Below are 14,631 nucleotides of genomic sequence, written 5' to 3'. Positions count from 1 at the left end.
CTCTCTGTGATTCGAAATCAAAACCGCACCCACGAGGGACACCCAATGGTGGCATCGTCTAAAGAGACTCAGCTTCGCTTTGGTCTCCTGGAGGTGTCCCTCTGTCCCGGGTGGGGCCTTCAGGGCTGGGCTGCTTGCCTCTCCCCGCCCCCGCCGGCCTGAGGCGTCCTGAAAGGGCTCATCTGCCTCACGGTCAAGTGACTTCGGTGGCCATTTACTGAGCACGGCGCTCGTCCCTAAAGTTGCACAGCTCCTTTTTTTTTTTTTTTTAACAAGCAGTTCTGCCTGTGGTCACCCACACGGTCCCAAAGCCACCGCTAAATCCATAGCTTTTGCTTTTTTTTTTTTAAAGTGAGCCTTTAATGGAGATCACTGCTGATTCACCTGCGGTCGTAAGAACTAACACAGAGGCAGGGGTCCCCCGTCCCCCTTCCCCAGTTTTCCCCAGTGAAACTAAAGGACAAAGTCACATCCAGGACATTGGCACTGAGACAATCTACCCGTCTTATTCGGCTGTCCCCAAATTTACTCGCACTCATTGGTGCATGTGTGCATTTCTGTGCCGTTTATTACGTGTAGGTTTATCTATAGTCAAGATACAAAACAGACCATGTCCACAAGGCCGCCCTGTTCCAGCCACGCCCGGCGCCCCTCACCCCCGCTGCTCCCGTTTTTATCCTTACGAGAACCCTACCAGGTAGGAACTATTATTATGGATAAAGGACCATTGACATCAACACCGCACTCGCGCTGAAGAGTTCAACGAGGCGCAATAATGTGCTCAAGATCCCCCGTCCAGCAATAACGCCCTAACGTGATCGCAGACAGCAGACTCAAGTCCACGCCTGGCCCGCAGACGCGCTTAGTTCGGCTTGTAGCATTTTAAAAACTCTTGTTTTACATATATATTTAAAATCAGAAGAGTTCACATAAGAATGAGGCGTCAGCGTGTCGGGGAATGCTGGTTCCACATTCTCGCGTGTCCACAGCCGTATGGAGCTGTGGCCCTGAGACCTGGCCTGGGCTCTGGTCTGACGCGGTCTCCACGGCTCCCCATGGCCTTGCACAGGGCTGGCTTTGCCCCTTTCACCCGCCAGGCTGCTGATGGCCTGGGACACTGTAGCCCAGCTCTGTGCTTCTTAAATAATAAAAGTACTTGGTGTCTCTCATTCTTCCCTAAAGCTCGAACGCCTCTTTACTGATGAACTCAGGCCACGTCTCCAGACGTAGGAGGAGGCCGCAGTAACCCCACTTAGAGATGGAGAAGGCCCGACGGCGGCTAACTGCCCCAGACCGGAAGGGCGCTGGCCTCAGCCTGAATGAGAAGCCATGTTTTAATGCTGTCTCTCCTCCCTCACCAGAGTCTCAAACTCGAGCGTGAGAGAGAGTCACTCCGGGTTGCTTATGGACAACGGAGGTGCCTGGTCGCCAACACTGGGCATTCTGACCCGCAGGCCTGGCTGGGGCCCAGGCATCCACATTTTACCAGGGGAAACTGCCCCATGGCCTACGTGATTCCAGCCTACTGGTCACTGGCACCCTTAAGGGGTCACAGCTCCGAGCCTTTCCTTAGAGGACCCTCCAACCTGGCCGCCTCCAACGCCTGCATCTGGGGTGGGCTGGCCGGCCACCTCTGGCCCCAGGGGACCTTGGCTCCCGCTTCATTTCCTCTCAACCCCCGCTGCCTTTTTCTTAATTGTCCTTCCTTGGCCCAAGGGCTTGTCTTTTCTAACTAGCCTGGAGGAAGGGGTGGTAATTGAGGCTCAGCCTGTCTCCCTGGCAGGACTCTTAGAGCTAATTAGAGAAGAGGACCTCTGGGCTTGTGGTTAGTTTTTAATTGTTTGTGGATCCAACATAAAAGCTAATGACAGGGGAGGGAGGCTTAGTTAGCCTCACACTCCTGACTTCTACATTTGTCTAAGAGGTCATTTGCAATTTGTTAACATTTTTCACAAGGGTGAATTCAATTAGCAGCTCCTGCACCCACTCCCACCCAGCTGCAGGCCAAGGCGGGCAGCGGAGCTGGCCGGCTTTCAGGAGGCGTCTCCCGACCCGGAGCGCCTGTGCCCCAAACTGGGGAGGCCTCCCCTACCTCCTACTCGGCACAGCTGGCTGCGACTTGAGCCCTTCTGGAGAGAAAAGTCTCCATAAAGCCAAGCGGACATGGCCGAGAACGAAATATCCTCTCGGGCACTCAGGAATCTGCCGTTCAGGGTGATGCTGGCACCGGGGGAAACGGTGAGCGGCAGATGAAGGGCCCCGGCCGGGGAGGCTGGGAAGGTGGTGGAGAGAGAGCACCTGGAGAGGAGTCGGGGCGTCTAGCGTCAGCCGAGGAGGCACCGCTTCGGCCTGGCCACTCTACTTGTGGTTTCAACCCCCGGAAATCTCGCATGCAGGTGTAAGGTCGTAGGGGGCAAGAGAAGCAACCTGGGCACCCCGCGGCAGGAGACGCAGACAGCAGACCAGGGTGACGTTCGCCAACGTGCAGAGTGGGAAAAGCAAGTCGCCACGCAAAGCGAATTGTAGTGTATGAAACCACACTAAATGTCACACGTTCTTTAAGGCCGTCTAACGGCATAGCGAAAAGTGAAATCCTGGCTGGAAAGCATCATGTCCCTCGGATGGGCCTCGGGGAACAGAAGGAAGGGCGTGGGGCCAGGAAGGGCTGAGAAGGGGCTTCGGGCTGTGCTTGTTATATTTTACTTCTCTAATAATAATTTTTAAAAAAAAGAGAGCGAGAGAGAGAGAGAGAGAGAGGGCAAACGCAGCCGATGGCAACGTGCTGAATCCGAGGGGTGGGAACGTCTGAGCTTTTCTCTCTGCTTGGGGAGTTTCCCCGTAAACACAAAAGACGGCATGGGCCAAACCGTTTGCTTCCCAGGAAAGTGGTTACACTCATCATCTTTCGGCTGGTTACAAGTCTGGACTATTTATGCACTATTTTCGCGTGTTCACGTATTTCAAAGACATGATGGACGATGACATATAACAAGACTCTAGGGGAGCCGTTGTCAAATGATAGTTCTAAAGGTGGTCTTCTCCAAACTTGAGGATTTCCGACTTTGTCTTCAGATGCTCTGATGACTGTAGCGGAGTGAGTGGTGGGTGGCCCCCCCAAGATACATCCTCTTTCTAACCCCTAAACCCTGCGAACCTGACCTTACTTGGCGTCGTTGTAGAGGCAGTGTACTTAAGGACCTCGAGATTAGATTGCCCTGGGCCATCCTGGTGAGCTCCAAACCCAGTGACAAGCGTCTTTATCAGACACTCAGAGGAGAGGCCATGCGACCAACCGCAGAAGCAAAGATTAGAGAGATGCGGCCAGAAGCCAAGGGATGCCAGAGGCCACCGGAAGCCAGAAGAGGCTTCTGGGCTCCACGAGAAGAGAAGGAATTCTGCTGTTTCATTTGTGCTGATCTGTTACAGAGGCCTCAGAAAACTAAGAGCTACAGCTCAGTGCCCAGCAAGTCCATGCCCAGGGAAGAGCCGGTCATCTCGTGTGTCCTTTGGCGTTAGAACAGAGGCTGTTCCCAGCCCCTGTGTTGCGGAGGTGGCTCGCAACCAAGCTAGCTATTCAGTCTCATGCAGTCAGTCAATAAGCATTTATTGAGCACCTACTATATTCCAGGCACTGGGGCTACAGCAGTGGGCACTAATAGGCACACAGCGTACGCGGAGATAACGAATGTGGTCATGGACCAGTGTCTCTGGGCCTTGGTTCCCCCGTCGGCCACCTACGGGGTCATCCTAGAGTCATGAGAGACACGTGGCTGGAGCACCCTGCACCGTGCCTGGCCCTGCAGGAGCTGAAGAGGTGGAAGCTGCCGTAATCATGAATCAAAGCTAAAGCGGGGAGCTGGGGCTTCCACATGAATGGCTGCCTCCACGGGCCTCCCCGGGGCAGGGGCCGAGCCGGCGAGAATCCGTCCTGCGGGACATGCTCCTTCTCTCGGGCCGGTCAGTGTGGCAGCAGGATGAGGGGCGATGTGTCCGGCTTGAGGCCTGGCTCTTCACGCAGGGTCAGGGTTCTGGCTGGCTCCCCGCAGTACCAACCCCTCTGTGCCCCATGTCATGAGGGGCCACTATGTCACCAAAGGGGCAGAACCAGTGCACCCCCAGCAACCCCTCTAATTGTGTTGAGACTGGAGGCTGCAGAGGCGAGAGGGGGCCCCCCACCCCGGCCGGCCCAGGCACCGAGCCCAAGGCCCATGTTTTGCCCTCCGATGCAGGAGGGAGGATGGGCGAGGCCCTGGTCTGCAAACATCAAAAGCTGGAGCCGGAACCTGTGCACTGAGACTAGGGAGGCCCCAGGGGGCGGGGGAGGGGGGATGGCAGCCCCGGCCTCACAGCCTCGTTAGCGCTGACCCTGGCATGGCTGCTCCTGACGGATGGTGGGGTTCGGGCGGGACAGGCCCCAGGGTTGCAGTGGCCCTATCCATTATGGGCCCATCAGCGCCTCCCTGAGCCCTCCCTGCTCCCAGCGCCGCAGGCCGGGGCGGGGAATAAATCTCTGTCTGGGCCACAGGAGAGAAGAGAGGGGAAAAGGCAAAGCATGAAAAATGTCTCCTTCTCGGGTCTGGCAACAAAGCTGCCGGGAAGAAAGGGCTGTGCGGGCGCTGGGGAGATGGGAGGGGAGGGAGCGGGAGGCGCCTGCTTGGTCGGAGAGCCGGGCTTCCGGCGGACGGGGAAGAGGACAGGCCCGCAGACTGCGCCTTCCCCCGGCTGCACCTCCCTGCCGGACCCCTGTGAACACAGCTCCCTCTGGATCTGGTCCATGGCAGCAGGCTGGCTCTGAGGATGAGGAGACCCCTGTTGGACCAGTTCCGGGTGTCCCAGGCCCCAGCCAGGCAGTGACGTGCACAGTGACGTTCAGGTCTGGAGCGCCGGCCCGTTCCTCCGTGAGCCCTGCCTGCGAGAATCCTTCCCGCTGCTAAGCGCGAATGTCCCCGCGTGGGCCGCCTGGACCCGAGTCCCCGGGCTTTCACTTATGACCCGTGAGCTCTCGCTAAGGGCTGTCACCGCTCCGTGCCTCGGTTTCCCCGTGCGTAAGTGGAGGTGCCGGGCTGCAGCGAGGATTGACTGGGTTTCTCTGCGGAAGCCGGGCCCCCGCGAAGTGCTCGGCAGGGTTGGCCGTCGATTGTTGTAGCCGTTGTCGGTAGGTGCCATCCCACCGCTGAGGACTCGCCCCGCGACAGGCGGCTTGCGCCATCGCAGGCGGGGCTCGGCATGAAAAACGACTTCCCCTCCCAGGGCCTGGCTCTGTCTCCTGGCAGCTTGCAGCCTGTGGGTATGGACGGCAGCTCTGGAAGGAGATGTGACTCTGTCATGACTGGCCGTGTGACCTTGGGCAAGTGATTCTCGGAGGCTCGGTTTCCCCATCTATAGGGAGTAACAGCCCCTACTTGGCAGAGTGGTGAGAGTTTAACGAGGTGGTGCGGGTAAAATGCACAACGTTTACCCGTCGGCCGCTTGGCGAGGGCTTAGCCACGAGTGTGGCCCCCCCAAACACACACACCTTCCTCCCCCATCCGGCCCACCATCCTCTGGACATTCTCCTGTTTATGAGCCTTCCCTGAATGTACGACACCCCACGTTTTTTAGTTTGATGCTCTAACATCCTCTGGACATTCTCCTGTTTATGAGCCTTCCCCGAATGTACGACGCCCCACGTTTTTTAGTTTGTTTCTATGTGATCTGAGCAACAGAATAGAGTAGGAAGCCCACCTCCCTTGTTCTGGACTTGCTACTTCTATTAATCTGGCTAAGGGACACATTCAGTCTTTGAGACAGCATCATCATGATGCTGATTCACAACACCATCCACGGGGGAACACACCAGAACCCGTTAAACGACACGAGACTGTCTGGCTTTACCATCTCCCTGGGTCTCAAACGAACTGTCTCTTCACTTTCGATAACTCTACCTCAAAGCCTTAAAAGGCCCTAGACCCTATTTCTTCCAGCAAATATTTACTGAGTGCCTACTATGTACCAGGCTCTGACGATATAGCGGTGGACAAAACCGGCCTTGTCCCTGACTCCAGGACCTGAGGGCCCAGTGGAGAGGACGGGCATAAAGCAGAGAGCTACAGAGGCTCCTTGACTTTGGAAGGGGTTACGTCCCGACACACCCATGGCACACTGCAAACATCGAAAATGGAAAATGCATTCAGTACTACGCCGTGGACTCTCGGCTGACTGGGAGCTGAGGCTTGCTGCCGCTAAAGCAGAGAGCTACAGAGGCTCCTTGACTTTGGGTGGGGTTATGTCCCGACACACCATGGCACACTGCAAACATCGAAAGTGGAAAATGCATTCAGTACTACGCCATGGACTCTCGGCTGACTGGGAGCTGAGGCTCGCTGCCACGGCTGCCCAGCGTCCCAAGAAAAGATTAAAACTCGAAATGCAGAGAATGGTTTCTACTGAATGCATACCGCTTTTGCACCATCATCAAGTCAAAAAATCCTACGTCCAGGCATCGTAAGTCTGGAGACCATCTGCTGTTGTCAGTGCCGCAGAGCAGAAGGGGGCGGGGGTACTTCTTCGAGGGGTTTGGATGTACATGTCAAGGGAGACGAGGGGGTCTTTGCGAGACGCACATGCTCCCTCTTGTGGTCAGCCAAGTTACATTCAGCTAGATTTTAGGCCACCGATAAAAGCGGAGTTGGTCTCCCCATTCGGAAACTGTGGCGCATCTCTGGGACGAGATGTCTGGGAGGGGGCTTATTATTATTTTATAGGAGTTTGGCTGGGTGGCTCGGATTTTGGCCGTCAGCTCCAGGAGAAACAAAATAACCCTGAGTGATTGATGGGTCCATTGTAAATTTGTAAAATAAATCAGCTTGGCAGAGAGATTCGAAAACCCCTGTCGGGCAGCAAACATTTTTTAACAGCCTGTGGAACGTCCTCCATCCTTCGCATTTCGTCGCTGTCAGGCTGATGATGCATCTGATCGCTGGGCGAGAAGCAGCGCAGGCAGAATGGTGGGCTGGCAGCCTCGCCCGCCTTTCCCGTTTCTCCTGTTTCCCGCGGTCTGAACACTCGGCGCCAGGATCGGAGGCTCCTGACTAGACCGACTGGTGCATGAACTCAGTGCCCTGCTGAAGTGGCGGGTCGCTACTGGCTCTGTGTTCGGATTCCCAGGCGGCCGGGAGCGCCCCGTGTAGTGAAGTTCCTGGGTGCCCCAGGAAGGAGCTTTTTAATTGCGAAGTAGGGAGCCCCTGAAGGTGAAGGTGAAGGGAATGGATTAATCCAAAGGGAAGCTCCTTGGGCTCTTTCGCTGTGTTCGGATTTAAAGCTTTCAGAAAAATGCAGACGGGATGGCCTTACGCAATATGTATAGCTGTTCTCTCTTGGCTTCCCTCTAGTGCAGAAAAAACTTAGGTAGTGTCTCCACCTGTGTTGCTTCCACCCTCGTGTTTTGTTAGGTGGGCAGGTCAGTGCCACGGTCACCATGACAGGTATTCAGGACGGAACAATCCCCACCCCGAGGCAGAGCAGCCGGGGGCAGAAGGCTTCACCTCTCTGACCTTCTGTCTCTTCTTCTGTAGAATGGGGATGTAGGAGTTCCAACCTCGCACTCACTAAAGCTGGACAGCGTTATTTAAGGAGAGGATGCATCTGAGGTGCTCGGCTCCATGTCTGACGTGTAATAGTAACGGTGATACATGGTTGCCAGCATCAGTTTAAAGCAGGGTCCACCCACCTTCCATCTGGTTCACGTCAGACACTGACAGGCAGGAGGCTGCTTGTTGACTGAGTGATGGACCCTCTCGCTAGCATCCTTGCCCTGCGTGTGGCGTGAGGCTTCCAGGCTGCGTGGTGGTAGAGCCCTGGGTGCCCAGAGTCTGCCAGGAGCACCAGCTGCCGCCCGGCGCTCGCTGCTCTCCCTCCCGCCATCCCCGACTCGTCATAATCGACAAGGCTGGACCAATTAGGAGCAGTAACAATTAAGAGGTGCCAAGGGCATGCGAACATTTGCAAACACCTATTAAAACGTATCAATAATTAAGTGCTGCTTTAATAGTTACATTTCTGGCCTCCAGACATGTCTGTTTATGGACTTCGGGTCGCATCCTGCTTTGAGATCTGTGTCGTGGCCTTACACGTTGGTTATGAAAATTTAAAATTCGTCCCTGACTTGAATTCTGAGATTCGACAGGGAAATGGTACAGCGAGAATACGTGGGTTCTTCCCAGCTGCCGGATGCTGCAGGTGGGCTCGAAGCCGGCCAGCCAGATGCGGTACAAACGGGCTCAGCCACCGTGCAGCTTTCGGTAGGGCCCGTGCCTTCCCTTTCCTGGCCTGTCACATGCACAGAATGACAGCTGCCTGAGAGGATTGTTAGAATTAGCAATTACCTGTGCAAAATGCATGCCCCATGTATGCACGAGGTACAGCGGCTTTCGTTAGTCCTGGCCCTACCACGATGGGAGGGAAAAAAGAGGCAGCACTTAGCCGAGGGATCGAGATGACCAGTGGCTGCAAACTCAGTGCCCAGAGGGACCAGGCAGATGGCATAAATGAGAGACCTAGGCTGGGCGGGGGCTGGAACAGACAGTAGGGGTCGCTTGGATTCTGTCCGAAAGGGGGGCTCCCTCTCAGTCACAGTCCAGGGGGCCAGGCAAGAGTGCTCACTCAGGTGACTGGGGCCTCTGACTTTTTAAAGAGAATCGAGAAATCCACGTGTTTATATAAAGTCTCTCGACTTTGAAAATGTGACAACTCATTCAAACTTTTTAAAAAAATTATTGCAGGGACCAAAGAAACGTCTCTGTGGGTTGACTTGGCCGTGGCCCCGTCTCGTGACCACATGTCGACGCGGCCCCCTTTTCCAGGTAAAAGCTTTGGTCTCCAGTTCCTTTGAGCCACGGAGGCCGGTGGGTTGAAACGTACCTTTCCGATTTCATGACAATCTGTAACGAATTGGTGTGGACCGGGAACCACATCGGCTAGCCGGGGAGGAAGTAACGGAACGATCACCCGTCCAGGTTTGAGAGGTGGAGGAGGCGGGCAGATGGAGGTGCGGGTTACCGTTCTCATCTGTTGATTTTGTCCATCGTAAAATAGATAACGGGCGAGAGGACCTGATATTGGAACGCAAGGGTGGCGGTAATATCTGTGGTCAGAATTTATGTCCCACGGTAGTTACGACCCCCATGCCTGTTAGCATACTTGGCATCCAGTGAGCTTCTTGTGCACTTTGACTGACGCGGGGCTTTATTTTTATTTTTCGACACATCTGTAGTCGCGAGTAGATGGCGCTCGTTTGTAACTTTGTTTATTTATTTATTGGGCCAAATCACCCCAGCAGCTCCTCAGGTAGTTGGGTGTAATCAGGTTTGGTTTTAAATACGCTTTTAAAAGTAAAGAAATAAATACAATCGAGGCTTGGAAAAGGTGAACATTAGAGAATGGGCCTCGGCGCCATCACTTTAAAGTAATAGCCCCATTACGGAGGGGGCGATGACTTTGTAACTGTTCCTTGCCTTTACGTTGTAAGGTTGAGGGGCTTTGCGGGCAGGTTGGGCATCTCAGTAAAAGCTTTTCCAGCAGCCATTTAACCTCCATTTACGAAGAAATAAAGCGAAATTGATGCTGATTTGGGCCTGCTTTGGGGGATATTTTTGCTGCATAAAAGCTCTTTTGCTTACAATTTGCTGAGCTGCCCTGTCACATCGGAAAGGACCTGCTGTTGATAAAGATAAAGCTTTATAGCCGCGATATTTGCTGCTAACAGCAACCTAATGCAGCATTTTCATTTTCGTGCAATTAATGTTAACGTCTGCTACGAAAATTGTCATTAAATACCATTTTAAAATCCATTCAATTTGCATATGCAAAGCCCATTTACCATCACAGAAGATATAGCTGGCACTTCATCACGTCCTTTCTCCAGAATGGTAGCCACTCGGTTTTATAGCAATTTAAGATTTTATATTGAAAGCTAGATGATAATGGATGTCCTTTCTGAGCCCAGCTGACTTAAGCTTTTCCATTGTATATGGAAAAATGCAACCTCAGGACCAGAAACTGTGGGTGTTCATGCTGTACCTCAGTCACAAGGAAGCAAGATGTGGAATTTGAAAGAGCACTGGGTAGGGAGCCCGCCAGCCTGGCTCCAGACCTAGCTCCTGTCTGGTGACAACTGGCCGTGTGACCTCAGGAAAGCCTGTTCACCTCTCTGGGCTTCTATTTTCCTGCTTCCTTTAAATAAGGGCTTTGAATCAGATGACTGCTAATGTCTATGCATTTCAAGATTTTATATTTTTAAATATAAGCACTCTAAGTTGAGAATCCAGGCCAAGCCTTGCTGTGAAGAAGTTGTGTGAACTTGGGGAGGTCAAATGATCTCTTCTCGCCCTCAGCTGGTTGTAATCCTGCCTACCACCCGCACAGGGTTTTAATGACAATGAATAAAATTGGCATGGAGACAGAACATACATGAGAGTCCCAGAATGCTGGGTCACACGGTAACGTCCTATCTACGGAAGACGAAACAGAAGCCTGGGAAGAAAGGAGAGCTGGGGACAAATTTGGGACTAGAACCGCAGGCTGACTCAGCCAGGGCTCCTCCTGGACACCAGGCTGTCTTTGAGACACTGGTGACCAGTGTCTCACGGATGAGTCTAGTGATCTGGTGCACAGCGGGGACTGTGTCCCTCTGCGCTCTGGGCAGTCTACGAGAAAAAGATCCAGGAAGGCACACGTGAAGAAGCGGGCAGGGGTGGCGGGGAAGATGCCCACTGACTTAGGGCATTATTTCAAAGGCGGGGTAGAGACGGTGCACAGACCGGTGTCACTAATAGTGCAACCAGAAGTGACTTTCCAATGTGTCTCCAGTGTCACAGTCCAGGTTCTGCGGGCCCGTGAATAGAAATGCATTTCTGGTGAGTCCATGGCAGGTAAGAAAGCTTACCAAAGAGATGATGCCGAACTTTGAAGAACTAGTAGGTTTTACCAGTTAGGATGGTGAGAAGAGGCAGAGGGAAAAGCATACAAAAGCATGATGGCAAACGCTGAGGAAGACAGCAGGGAGGGTCCTCAGAAAGTTAAACAGAATTCCCATACGATCCAGCAATTCCACTCCTGAGTATGTACCCAGAAATACTGGAAACAGGGATTCGAACAGACTTGTGCATCCATGTTCATAGCAGCATTATTCACAATAGCCAAGAGGTGGAAGCAACTGAGATGTCCATCAATAGATGGTGGATAAATAGATGGTGGATAAACAGAATGTGGTCTAAACACACCGTGGGATATTATTCAGCCTGGTCAATCAGAGCATCAGAATCCCCTGGCCTCAGCGATTGGTTTAGAAGCAGACATGTGACCCAGGACTGGCCAATCAGACCATCAGAATCCCCTGGCCTCGGCAATTGGTTCAGAAGCAGACATGTGACCCGGGACTGACCAATCAGCATATTTCACAAACCCTTCTCACAGTGGTTGTTTCAGGGGTAGGCGTGGCACCAGAGTTGGGCCAAAGAATCTTAACCTGGAGGCTTTTGTGGTTCCTACACCCTTCCCACTGGTGGCACTAAGAAAATAGGACATGAGAAGGGAAACGGCTCCTGGCCATTTTGCCTTGTGAGGAAGAAGTGTTTCAGGGAATGGAACCCAAGCTGGGAAGCACGGCCAACACAGAGAGAGACACACCAAACGCTGATGACATCGCTCGACTGCCTGCATCCAGCTATGCCTGCAGCTGTACCCCTGGGATTTTCAGTCACGTGAGCCGATAAATTCCCCTTTAAAAAAATCAAGGCAGTTTGGGTTGAGAATGATTGCATGCAACCACATTCTACGTTTATAGAATGTCGTGCCTGCCAGGGGTGGGCCATGAGTCACGTGTCGGCCGCTGAACCAATCACTGTGACCAAGATTTGTGAAATACACTGATTGGCCAGGCCTGGGTCACTTGCCCCTCCCTGTAGTCAAGAGCCCCACTCCCACATTGTTCCCTAGTCAAGTCACCGCGGAGCCCCATCCCTACCCCGCCACGGTGAGGAATGGAGCCTGAGGTACCAGCCACCTTACCGTGCCTGGATCCCAAAGGTCATGTTGGGAGGGAGAGAGGGTGGCTCCTTCTTGGGGCGCCGGTCATCCTGGTCGCTGATGCGGATGTCATTGAGCTGACGGTAGAGGAGGTTCTCCCGGGCAGTTACCAGACCCGCTTTCACTGCCCCACGGTTCATGGCAATGTAATCCCGGGTCAGCTCGTGGGGACAGGTGGGCTGCTGCTTAAATACATTCCAGTGTCCAATGGCTGAGGGCAGAGAGAGACAGACCGCGGTGCGGAGGTCAGTCGGGGAAGTGAAGCAATCTGCGGCGTCTAAGAAGAAATGGAGCTGTGGGTCCCGTACCTTCCTCTCCACCCGGAGTCTGCTGTGGGATGGCCCTGCTTGGCCCCCTGCAAGGAGAGGGCTCAGGATTCCCAGAGATTCCAGAGGGAGCCTGAGCACCCTCATGGAGCTGGGTTCATCTGGCCTTGACCTCCTTTGGGTGATCGGAGCTTTGGTCCCACACCGGCTGAGGTCCGGGCTATTTCCCTGACACCTTAGACCTGGGCCCTGCTTGGTCCTCGCTGTGTCGGCCAAGCCTGGGCTGTGGATCCCGTCAGAACGTATTGGGGGACTCTTTTCCTGGAGCGTGGCCAACTGCCCTGTGGGCTCCAAAGCTTGCTCACTCACCTTCGGGGACCCCTCCATCCAGCCCCCGGATGTAGAGTCCATAATTAAAATTAATTCCAGGCAGACTGTAGCTTCTTTCCCGGGGCTTCCCAAGTTCAGCCTGTTGCGGGGAGGACAGAGAGCAAAGGTGAGGGCTGGGATCTCAGACCGGCGGATTATAATCAATTCAGCAATGGGATCACCGATGCCTGCTCTGCCCCAGACCCCGTGGGCGACCTACAGGGCTACTAGCTTGTAGGTGACAGTTAGGCACGAGAAACCTGACTGGCATACTCCTGCTAAGGGGCCGGCGAGGGGAGCAGAGCCGTGGCCGGGCATGGTCCGGTGGGAGAGGGACCGAGCAGTCCCTGCTCTGAGTGCTGTGCTTGGGGTCCAGTCCAGGCCACCAGGCTAGAGCTGGAAACGACTCGGATGCAGATGCGCTGAAGGGCCCGGTTCACAGAGCCTCGTCTGGAGGCCATCGTAGAGGAAGGGACGTCTTTCCTTCCTAACTCTTCATTCCTACCCGGTGACAAGGCCCACTGCCACTCTTGACAGCTGGACAGCTATTCTCACTCTCTGGTGAACTCCTCTCTGACCCCCCAGAAGGGGCTTGTAGGAACAAAATTGCTGTCTCCTCAATCACATTAACCCCCTCGTTAAACAGACAGGGAAACTGAGACCTACAGAGGTGGGGTCATCATCTCATGATCCACGGCTCCCAGAGGCCCGGGCTGGATTTCACACGCAGGTGTGTCTGGCCTCTGGTCATCCGCCTCCCTGCCTCTCAGCTGCGTCCTGAGGTCAGAGGCCCTACTGCAGGGGGCTCGGCACCTCGTCGTCTTCACTATCTATGCGTGCCTGCTGGCTTCTGTGTTCCAGAGGCGATGTTCGGTTTTTTGTAATTCTTACTCTTTCTCCTTCTTCTGTCTCCTCTACATCCCCATCTTTCTGGTCCCCAGGGCCCTGGACACATAGAGGTGGATGGTCAGGGACCACCTGTCACGGCCCATCACTGCCTTTGGAAGAGATCGCTTGCTGGGGCTGGCAGTCCCACCCCACCCAACTCTGCAGCTTCCTCTCCCAGGCTCCCCACACGCCCCAAGGTTTAGGGGGACTAGCCCACTCCTCTCCCTGAGGGGTCCACAGGCAGCCCAACCCCCCGGAATGCCCTGGCCTGCCTTCCCTCTGGTTCTCGATCTTCAAGCTCTCTGACCCCTCAGGTTCACAGTGCCTCCTCCTCACCGACTCCGGCAACTTTTACTGTCTGTTCTGCTCATTCGAGCGTTAGAACCTTAGTGACCTGGATTTCCACGAACACACAGGCCGGGCCAGCCGACCTACACAGGCAGAACCATGGCTTCTATTGCCTTCTTTATCCTAGTGGTATATAGCAGGTGCTCGATAAATGCCTGTGATGAAAAACCTCTTCCTCGTGAAGCCCTCCTGGGTTGCCCTCAGTCCAGACAATCTTCCTTGTATGTGGCACCATAAGGCCCTGAGTGCCACCTTCAGGGGACTTTCAAAATTACACAGTGGCACCTGCTACAGCATAATATGATGCACACTGAGGAAGCCAGTCACAAAGGACCACATATTGTGTGATTTGATTCAACATGACTTGTCTCGAATGGGCAGATCCATAGACAAAAGTAGATTAGTGAGTACTTATGGCTGGGAGGGGGAGCGGAATGGGATGATTGTGGGGTGAAGGCTGAGAGGTGTGGGGCTTCTTCGGGGGTAACAAAAATATCCTGAAGTCGCTTGTGGTGATGGTTGCACAATTCTGCGAATATACTAAAAGCCACTGGACTGTACACTTTAAATGGGTGAATTGTATGGTGTATGAATTATATCTCAGTAAAGGCATTAAAAATTGCAAAGCAGTGTAATTAAGTCGTTAATTTGTGATGATCAGTTTAATGTCGGTCTCCCCCGGTAGGCTGTGTGCTCA

At 53.9% G+C, this 14,631-nt stretch overlaps 1 protein-coding gene across 1 annotated transcript in view; it reads right to left on the bottom strand.

The window, feature by feature from the left end:
- Positions 1-14,631, bottom strand: part of CFAP77 (cilia and flagella associated protein 77) — a 111,341-nt gene that overhangs the window by 37,369 nt on the left and 59,341 nt on the right. The window contains exons 2-3 of the mRNA XM_006918077.3: positions 12,699-12,798; positions 12,046-12,274 (exon numbers count right to left, since the gene is read on the bottom strand). Of these exons, the coding sequence (XP_006918139.1) occupies positions 12,046-12,274; positions 12,699-12,798 (329 nt within the window). The remainder of the gene's footprint in view (positions 1-12,045; positions 12,275-12,698; positions 12,799-14,631) is intronic.

Source organism: Pteropus alecto, unplaced genomic scaffold (assembly GCF_000325575.1).
Source record: "Pteropus alecto unplaced genomic scaffold, ASM32557v1 scaffold67, whole genome shotgun sequence".
Classification (NCBI taxonomy): domain Eukaryota; kingdom Metazoa; phylum Chordata; class Mammalia; order Chiroptera; family Pteropodidae; genus Pteropus; species Pteropus alecto.
Note: the sequence above shows the minus strand (reverse complement) of the source record. Positions and strands in the feature narration are given on the sequence as shown.